Below are 10494 nucleotides of genomic sequence, written 5' to 3'. Positions count from 1 at the left end.
GCGTAACATTGCAAAAACTGTTTCGCGCAGGAAAGAACCGAGAAAGATACAGTTATAACTAAGAAACAAAATTTTCACCACATATAAAGGAGAATTTTGTCTGTGTAATATCGTTTTTATTTTTTCGATATCACTTATACAAAAAAATTCTTATTGTTTTATAATATATTAATTTTGTGTTTTTTAAGCATGAATAATTTTTTTTTTAGTTCTGATATTGAAAAAATAAAAACGATATTGCACAGACAAAATTCTCCTTTTTATGTGGTGAAAATTTCGTTTCTTAGTTATAACTGTAGCTTTCACAGTTCTTTCCCGCGCGAAACAGTTTTTGCAATGTTACGTACTTGTAAGACGGAGACAACACATGCAGGTGAGACGTCCTCTTAATGAGTTTATTAAAATATGATAGTAATAAAATTAATTTAGAAAAAAAAATGTTGACCCACCTTTTAAATATAATAGGTACCTAATATTAGTATTTTCTTAATTATTTTATAGAAATAAACTTATTATTTAGTGAACAAGAAACAGAAGTTATCGACCAAAAGTTACAATCGGTTCATGAATTATCTACACTGGAAATGGAAACTTCAAAGTACCTACTTATATAAAATATAGTTAATTAAATTTTTTTTTTTAATAACACAATATCCTGTATATTTATGTAGATTACTGATTGGTCGTCGAATAGTAAATATAATGTACGTATTTGAACAAATATTAAATAACAAATGTCAAATGCATATTGCTCATGGATATTTTAATGCGAAATGTGTAATATTGAAATAACGATAAATTCTGATATGACTGATGATCAAAATACAATTTCAATAAATAAAGCTGTCACTAGTGCATCTTTGGCGGTTGGCATAGGCGCAACTAGGGGGTGTCTTGGGGGGGGGGGCGCTCCAGCCCCTCTAAAATTTCTAAAAGCCCCTCCATAATATTTGGGTAAATGTATATCAGTATTCAGTATGTGTATAGATTTGTAATCTTCATAAGTTATGAATCATAACTATTTTATTATATTTCATATTACTTAGGTAGGTATAGACTATTGTGTTTGTGTATATTTTATTTAATGTTATTAGGTAGGTATATGAAAATAAAGTTACAATTTAAGTTTAAAAATGTCAAAATAAAGAAGTAAACTGTATCGTAGTATAAACGTACAGTTTTGAATGTTGAATATTATTAATTATTATATTAGGTATAATAAATGATAGGTATAACTATAATATATATTTTATAGTTTTATGTAATTCATGTGAAATAAAGAATTTGTATGTATTATTAATAATTCTAATTTTTATTTTTTTTTTAATTCATACAAATTAAAACTTATATTTGTGTGGGGGCAATTATGTTTCCATAGGTAGCACCTTATTTTGCTATAAAATTTATTTAAGGATTCCAGCCTCCCCCCTCTTTAACGTAAAGCGCTAGTTACGCCTAGGTATGGCGGTTGGAATTGGTTATAGTCAACTAGTCAAGTTCATGAATTTACAGCATGTGTTGATATTTTGTGTATGAAATGTAATACCATAGAACAGTGTAATAGCCACATTTATTGTGTCCGTCTTACAAGTGCGTGTAATATACCTAGCTAATTTTTCACCCAGCAGTATACGTGTATAGCACTGTTAGTTTCAAATTTAGAGTGAATTAACCTCTAATAAAGTTTAAAGGTCAGATTATCATCTAGACAATATCTAGATAATATTTCAACAGTCATTTACAACTATTATTAAAGTTTAAAAATTATTTCATATTTTCATAAGTTAGTTCACGGTATTCACGTTTGGCATTTACGTCATGGCAGCATTGAACAATTCTATGCCAGTTTATTTAAATTTAATTTAATCACATCGAGAATAAAAATATTTAGAGAGTATTTTATCTTTTTAAGAGTGTTAAATATGAACAATTTGTTATGTTTTATAATTGATAAACTTTGAATTTCAATCTGCAAAATCAATTCACATAAACGCTTTGAAAATACTTTTATACACATTAGGTACAATAGAATTTAGCAACCACATATCTGTTTTTTAAATTATTAACTAAATTAATATTTTCTATTTTTGCTTCTATTTTTCAGTTACAGTTATAACTTATATTTTATAGGTATAACAAAAACTACCAAACTTGATATTTTCAATCTTGTTGTGTACCTATGTATAATAGGTACTGATATGATAAGTCTCAAAAGTATACTAGCTAGTTTGTTAGGAAATAGGACATAAATAGATATGTCTTTTTTAGATAACGACTATTGTCTATTATAGTGTTGTATCAAAACAATATTTTAATAATAGAGCTAATATTATGTTAGTTTATATTACTATAAAATATTTAAATGTATACAGTATATTTGACTTTTACAATAAATAAAATAAGTTTATAAATTTATAATGAATACATTAAAGAAGCTAGTTTTCCATATTGTTTCTAATTTTTTTTTTAATTTAAACTTATAGAGTTATGAATTGTACTAAAATCAAATTTAGTTGTAAATTTATAGTTTATTATAAAATGTAGGTATTTTACAATAAAAATACAACTATTATAATGAGTAAAATATTTTTAATGAATAGGAACACTCAACACAACATATTAAATATTCATATAATAGTTTTTTTTCTAATATACCTAACTAACATAGACGTGCGCAGGCCTCTTTTTTCAGGGTATGCAGAAGGCTACCATCACTAGCGCACCTTGAAAGTTGTTTTAAGCATGTAAGATTCTGATGATATTATAAACAATACTGAATACATAAATATTGAAATGTCTTACTGTTTAATAAAAAACATATTGTAACAAATGTCATGACAAAATACAATAAGTGTGTTCTTCTCATATCCTGCATACCTTCTGCGCACATCTATGAATACTAAGTCATATAATTTCAAAATAATTAAAGGGATTGAATAAATATTTCTTTATTTGAATTACCTATATCATATTGTCTGTGTGACATTCATGAAATTTGTATGTAAATTAGCACTAATTAAACAACTATATTGAACTACTGTATATGAATAAAAATTAAAAACAATATTTAAATGTTTAAACTTAGCTATACAATTACTAAACCTAAAATAGATTAAAGTTTTATTTAAGAATAATAGTAATTTATGAATATAAACATTGACATAATAAATAGGTTAATATTATTTAAAATTAAAATGATAATAATAATAGCTTATGTCTCACAAATGATAATATTTTAATATAATAAAATTTGTTTAATACTTTTTTAAACTACATTTTATTGTATAATAAATAATAAGTATTGTCTATAATATAGACTCTATACATTAAATAGTTTATTTAAAGCTAAATGGATAATAATTTTATAGATAGGTCATTTATAATTTATAATTTATAACTAATAATATCTAGTAATATTTAATATTATATATATATACTATTCTACTGAATATATTACATATTAAGTCAAAATGAACAATTAGATAATATAAATAAGTAAATAAATCCATCAAATTTGTAATGTATTACTTATATATACGCTTAAAATTAAATGTGTTAAATTGTATTGTTGTATATCAGAAAGTTTATAAAGTATTATAATTATAAGTTATAAGATGTAGAAATAAGTATAAATAATAATAACCATAATTTGTCATTTAAATACCGGACAGAAAAAAAAAATTACAGTAAAATATGATACAATGAAATTAATTTTTTACTTAACATAAGTTACAACACACTCAAACTTATAATAATCGAAAGAGACTGTATTCAGAAATTTAATTATCAGCCAGTATTAACAGTAAATTCATAAAATTATATAAAACAATCTCACAAGTTAAACTAGTAATCAGTTTTCAGATCTTATAGCATTTGCTATAATTATTATAGGTTAAAAAAAAAATATCAGATTAAGTTTTAAACTTGTTTAATGCACCAGCCGGCAGCCACCAAGGACTTTTGAAATGAAAGGAGATTTTAAATTTAATTTTGCTAATTTTTTTTTTTGTTGCATATTTAAAGTACCTATTTTAGATTTTTAGTGCTATTTTTTGTTAATATGAAATACTTATAAACATTTGGTTTGAAAAAAAAAATGAATTTTCTAATTCTTACGCTTCATAGCATTTTGCACTTTCACTAAACAAATGTTTCCTTCTTTTTTTCCTTCGTCATAACAATGTTTAATGGCATTTTTTATTCCTCTCTTACAATATCGTTCTGCTTCTTTTAACATTCCTTGTTCTAAGTAAACATAGCTGAGATTAATATGAACCTTTGAAAAATTTTTCAAGCCAGGAAGCTGTTTCCCAATTTTTTCTGCATCTTTAAAGTGTTTTAATGATATATTCAACTTTTTTTGAATATAGTATAGGTTTCCTATAGCATTCAACAAATTGATATTCGCTTCAAATACTTCACCATTTAACTTCACGCTGGTTTTATATGCCTTTTTGAAACATTTTATCGCTGCATCAAATTCCCAAATGTTTGCCAAATAATTAGCATAAGTTTCAAATGTGATAACGTATAAACCTAATGCTACTTTATTATGAGGATCACTTTTGAGCTTCTTATTTAAATGATGTACACAGAATTTGTAACCAATTTCAGAAGTACTGGAACAATTTAAAATTATATTAAAATCAATAAAATAGTAATAAATAAATTCTTTATTTAGACATAAGTCTGTAAATAATATTTTAATCATATTATAACTTGAGACAATGCCATGTAATGTGTACCTATTATAATATACCAATATGAGTGTTCACGAACATAAAATGTGCTAACTACCATTACTCAAAACATAATTATAAATGATTGAAAATGGCAATTAAAAATTAAGGAATCTTTATAGTTACAACTATGTATATAGATTTTTAATACTTACCTAATTTAAAAATGTTTATAAATATTTGTTAAATTATATACCTAATGTTATTAGATTTAACCATTAAAACATACACACAAAGCTTACTTTACTGTAACTTTTATTTGTATTTTACTTTAAGGGGATTGGAAGTAGTGATTTCTGTCTTTGCCTATGCCTAACACACGTATAACGTAGGATTATAGACGTGTTTTACGTCCAACGTACCGATTGATATGAAGCAATAAGAATTTTGAAAACATTTGAACTTTACGTCAAGAGAACAGCCTTCCCACATTTTTGATTTTTTAATTTAATCTTCTCCAAAAATTAAAAATACATAGATTTTTTAATTACTCTGTTTTAATGTATTGTACTTAGGATTTTGAGGGATAATATTATATAATATGTGGGAAGGCTGATCAGAAGAAAACTTGATGAAAAATTCAAATCTGTTTTCAGAATTCTTATCGCTTCATTATATCAATCGGTACGTTGGATATAGAACATGTCTATAATCCTATGTTGTACATGTGTTAAAAAAAGACAGAAAATCGCCGCTTTCAATCCCCTTAATATTTTCTTGATCTGTTGCATTTAATTAAATACCTAAGTAGGTTACCTATGTCGATACCTAGTAAAAAGAAGCAGTAAACATGATATTATACTGAATAGATTGTTGAATATTTTAACTTGTTGCTATTGCCTAATATTGGTCTTTTGAACATTATTTATTTATACGTTATTTAAAACATAATTGATTCATCAAACTTTAATAAACACATTTAGGGGATTAAATTTTAAGCAACTCACAAATTATACTTTTCTTTTTTTTCCTGTTTAATCTACAAAAGATGAGGATCTGTATGAATAATACTTAAACCCACTATTTATACTTATAAATCATGAAGTACCTATCTACATTATAATTTTCAGTACATGGTTAATTTACTATGATTACCTATAATTTAGATAATACCTACTATACTTTAAGTTCTAAATTAAACTATGCATATTCGAAATAAACTGATATTAATTTTATTTGTATCTAATATAAATATATATATATATATAGGTATAATATAATAATTACTTGTTACCTACCAATCGTTTACAAGTTCATGAGTTTTAGAAATTTTAAGAGTTATGAATAGAATCATATAATCATCTTCATCCATTCCTTGATTTAATAACCGATTAAAGACTTGTATAAGTAGAAATTTCGACTTTTCATGATCCTTTTCCATAAATAATGCTGCATTTGCTAACAGATCATAAACATATGTAATTTCATCATAATTCGTTAAATCGTCAGCAATTTTGAGAGCCTCATGTAATGTTTGTTCAAAAGCATTGTAATCGTCTTTCTAAAACATACAAAATTAATATTAGAACATTATTATTTATTGCTTATTTTACATAGGCGTAGGTACTATACACTCTTGTATTAAGTATTGGAATACTTGTATTTAAATACTTTTTAAATACTTTTTGACCAATGTACTTCAAATACTTTTTTGATTTTATGTTTATTTATGTTCTACCTCAATTCCATTTTGGGATATTTCGAAATGTAGGTACTGATTTAGATTTGTATTTGAAATATTATTTTATAATAGCTCTAACTTCTGAGGACTTTTAAATAACTAACTTTCCATAATCATGTATAAGTACTAACTAAATAAAAATAAATATTTCAACATAAAATATATTAAACTAAAAAAAAAGTATTTGTTGAAGTATTTTGAATAGGTAATTTTAAAAGGAAGTATTTTAATACGTATTAAAAATACAAATAGTGCAACTATTTAAATACGTATTCTGAATGCAATTGAAAATATTCTTAACAATAAGACTGGTACTATGCAAAAATATGTTATGCGGTTTAACATGAAGAAAATTGGCCGGAATTGGTATATTGGGTCCCGAATGACCATAACTTGGTAAATTGAGTCCTGGGAAAAAACAGGTAGTAGGTAAGTTGGGCCTCGAGCAAAAAAGATTATGGATCCTGCCGTCCCGGTTACTAATTAAAAAAATTAAAATAAATGTTATTACTATTATTATATTTATTATTTTCTTTAAAAAAAAAACAAAATTGAATTATGTAATATTATTATATACTTTATTTATATTGATTAAAAATAATTACAAATACAAATTAATAAAAAAATTAAAAATTAATTTCATTATTATTATCGTAACAAATTATGATAAAAAATATTTCAAAATTGGATTGCTTAAAAACTGTGGGCTTCACACTTCAAATTTAATATTAAGGTACTTATTTATTTATTATTTTTACTGATCTTAAACAAAATATCTATTAAATTAAATACAATTTTTATATTTAAATAGGTACACATTTTATGATCACGAATAGCTTAGTATATTAATAACGGTTTGATTTTAATTATATGTTTTTAACTATATGATTTTAATAAAATACACTTTTTTATAAAATTAATTTGCGCTTATGGGTTATTAAAAAGGTAATATTTTTTTGCACTTATGGGATTTAATTTTTGCGCTTTTGGGTTGCGTTTGGGTCATATTTTGCGCATATGGGCTTCAGCCGGGGCTTACAATTTTTTTTTTCGCGGAACCCAACTTACTTACTACCTGTTTTTTCCAGGACTTGATTTACCGTTTTCAAAATGTACCACACTTATCTCGGACCTAATTTACCTAGCCCCAAATTGGTTACTTTTCCTGAAATGCGCAAACAAACATATAGCCCCAACACCAAAAGAATTTACTTTAAATGCAAAATATAAATTTATAAATTATATTTGTTATTTTTAATAATAGACAGTTATAGGTTTTAGCTTTTTATAAGTTAAAGTAGAAATACATTCCTTGGTATAAAAATTAATATTATTACTAGGTATTATGATAGATTATTTTGAACATTAAAGAGGGATACTAGGTTATAATATTCACTTTTTTTAAAATTAATTATTTCATTTTGTATTAATATTAATAATTACAAAACTTTATTATATATTTATAACATATTATGATACACAAGGAGACAATTAATACTATATTATAGTTTTCTAAATAATATAAACATTTACTTACTTCTAAATACGATATTCCTTTTTCAATAATATCGATTAGTTGACCATTTGTTTCATTTTGTATAAGTCCAGCTAAACTAAGTAATGAAAACTTAAAGACTAATGATTTTTCTGTATTTGTATTATTTGACAGCATTTGTCTTAAAGCAGTTACTAAAGTTTCATTTAAAAGAGACATAGTGTAATTAGCGGCTTTTTTTTATTTTTTAAATTCAAAAAGTTTTAAGCTAAGGTATTAAGGTTAAAGTGCAGTTTTTTAATTTATAATAGGTAATTATTTTATAAATATTTTTTATCATATAAATACAAGTATAAAACTTAGTGTGTTGTAAAATATTTCACCGTAAATTATAACAACTAACAAGCGATATAATCAATCTCAGGGGGTAGAGTTCGGACCACATACAAATAAGCAATGAATAGGGTGTAAAATCTGCGTGGACTGTTGTAGTTGTGTAGAGTTTGAGCCAATCGCAAGCGAAAACGACTTACAGAAGGAGATATAAGATTTGCGCAGGCGTTACTCCGTTCCTTTTTGATGGACAGTCTGTTTTATTAGATGTTGGTATTGATTATTTATGGCAAAACGACGAGGGGAATAGTGCTGGGGAAAAAACCCTTGGTAAAAATGTTCCCGGATAGAATCTCTCTGAAAATATGTCCCTCGTCACCGTATATAAATAAAACAATATTTTCCATTAGAGATATGCCTTGGGGAGGGTAGGGGATTTTTAAATATGAATACCTATTGCATATAATTATGTTTAGGTAATATAATAGTTACATATTATTCAATAGTAATATTTAAAAAAATTAGGTTGGCAGATGTGAAACATCGAAAATTATTCTTTATTTTAAAGGTGCGTTATAGATTTTTTGCGGGTGTGGCTATACGCGCTTGCGTGATTCATGTGTGCTTTTCATACTTGCGCGTTGTGTGCATCAAAACGCAGATAAACAGTTTCAACAGCCGCGTAAGATGTTTCTCATCGAAATAATAATAATAATACTCATAATACCTAATGAAAATTGATTTTACATTTTGAATAGTTTTTCGTCATAAATTGGCCATATTATTATATATCATATTATAGTTAATTGAAAAAAATTAATATAATTTATTATAAAAATTATAATTAGTGATAAATAAGCAATTATAATATAAATCCTTGTCTTCGATGTGTTAAAGCGTACCTTCTCACCATATAAAGATTAATAGAAATTTTGTTTGAATAAATTATAATAGCTAACTGAGTCAACGTATTTTCCTCTGGCCTAACCTAACCATACCTACAGGTTTTATTGTTAGTAAAAAAAAAAAATAGGTTACTTATTATAAAAAAATAAATAAAAATTGGTTACTTATTATTTAGTTATTTAATTATGAAGAAAAAAATTGTTAGAGAGTCAGAAAATGGAAATGATATTTTATCAATATTTCAAAAATTATGTACATAAAACTGAATAAAAAAACGAAAATATCCCTGGACTTGTTATGCAATATACCACCTCAATAGCAGATCGCAAAAGTATAACTACTATTATCGTAGTTAGTCTACCCCTCTTAATTAAAGAAAATACGATATAAATTTCTGATTTTTATAGTCCTGTGTTTTAATTTCTCGCTTCATAATATTGTTCTTGGTTGGTATTTTTTTTTTATACTTTCCTTAGTTTAAAGAGTTTTTAAAAACAACATTCTAAAACAATTATATATTTATTCCGTAAAAATGAAATTCATCTATTATGTAATTAATTAAAAATATTATTTCTAAATAGATTTAAATTCCAAAAAATTATTTTTCTTAAAGTTATAGTTTTAATCTTTGAATGATATTTTCCCGAATGCCTATATATTATTATGATCGGCTTAGTTCAGTCGCAAGTGACGTGTGTGACACCAGTCACAGCCCATAGGTGAGGCCCAAACAATGAAATTTCATTTCACACTAGCTAGATAGTTCACTATTTAAGATGTCGTAGAATAGAAAATGTCCTTTCTGCAGTTTCCGTTGACACGAGTAAAGTCGCTAATTTTTCAATAGTTTTCTTGTAATTGGGAAAAATCTAAAAAAAAAGTAGGAGTGGAGGACTAGTCCGATTACGTCATTGTAGTATAACCTATCAACATATTGGATATTACTACAGTCTAAAGTATACAATCATTAGTCATTACAGTCTATAACTTCCGTTCGCAGTTGTTTCCCTTGAATTGTATATAGTATTGATTATTTATTTTTTTATTTTTTATTGGGGTTCAGATTTCGACAATAAGAGCCATCATCAGCCTGTGAAATTGTGTGGTAGGGAACTGTTGGTTTGGAACTCGTGGATGTTTTTAGCAGAATTTCGAATGAGCACGCGTAGGTTTCTGCCATACCCGGGGACTCATTTTTCCAGACAGTCTGAAAAGCGATGCCGCCCATGACCGGAATTCGAATCGTCGACGGCGCGCGTCACAGCGACGCCTTAATCTGTTAATCTCCGGGCCACTACCCTCCCCCCACCCATAATTAATTTTTTTTAAACTTTATTTTC

The 10494-nt window shown here is 25.8% G+C and overlaps 1 protein-coding gene across 1 annotated transcript; it reads right to left on the bottom strand.

Annotated features, from left to right (window-relative positions):
• Positions 1–2569: 2569 nt before the first annotated feature.
• Positions 2570–8695, bottom strand: LOC107173667 (tetratricopeptide repeat protein 19 homolog, mitochondrial-like). The gene is made up of 3 exons (XM_015524290.2): positions 7958–8695; positions 5978–6240; positions 2570–4619 (listed from the first exon to the last, which is right to left on the bottom strand). Exons 1-3 carry the CDS (start codon positions 8132–8134, stop codon positions 4106–4108), a joined length of 954 nt encoding a protein of 317 aa, XP_015379776.2. The 5' UTR covers positions 8135–8695; the 3' UTR covers positions 2570–4105.
• Between the last annotated feature and the right edge of the window lie 1799 nt (positions 8696–10494).

This window comes from Diuraphis noxia, unplaced genomic scaffold, assembly GCF_037042655.1.
Source record: "Diuraphis noxia isolate RWA-SAM2 unplaced genomic scaffold, SU_Dnox_SAM2 contig0001, whole genome shotgun sequence".
NCBI classification, from domain to species: domain Eukaryota; kingdom Metazoa; phylum Arthropoda; class Insecta; order Hemiptera; family Aphididae; genus Diuraphis; species Diuraphis noxia.
This window is presented reverse-complemented; position numbering and strand designations above follow the sequence as displayed.

Coding starts and splice junctions, on each gene's coding strand:
- LOC107173667 (XM_015524290.2), bottom strand. CDS start 8,134: ATGTCTCTTTTAAATGAAACTTTAGTAACTGCTTTAAGACAAATGCTG. Junction 6,241..7,957: donor AAGGAATATCGTATTTAGAA/GTAAGTAAATGT, acceptor TGTATGTTTTAG/AAAGACGATTACAATGCTTT. Junction 4,620..5,977: donor CATGAACTTGTAAACGATTG/GTAGGTAACAAG, acceptor AAATTGTTCCAG/TACTTCTGAAATTGGTTACA.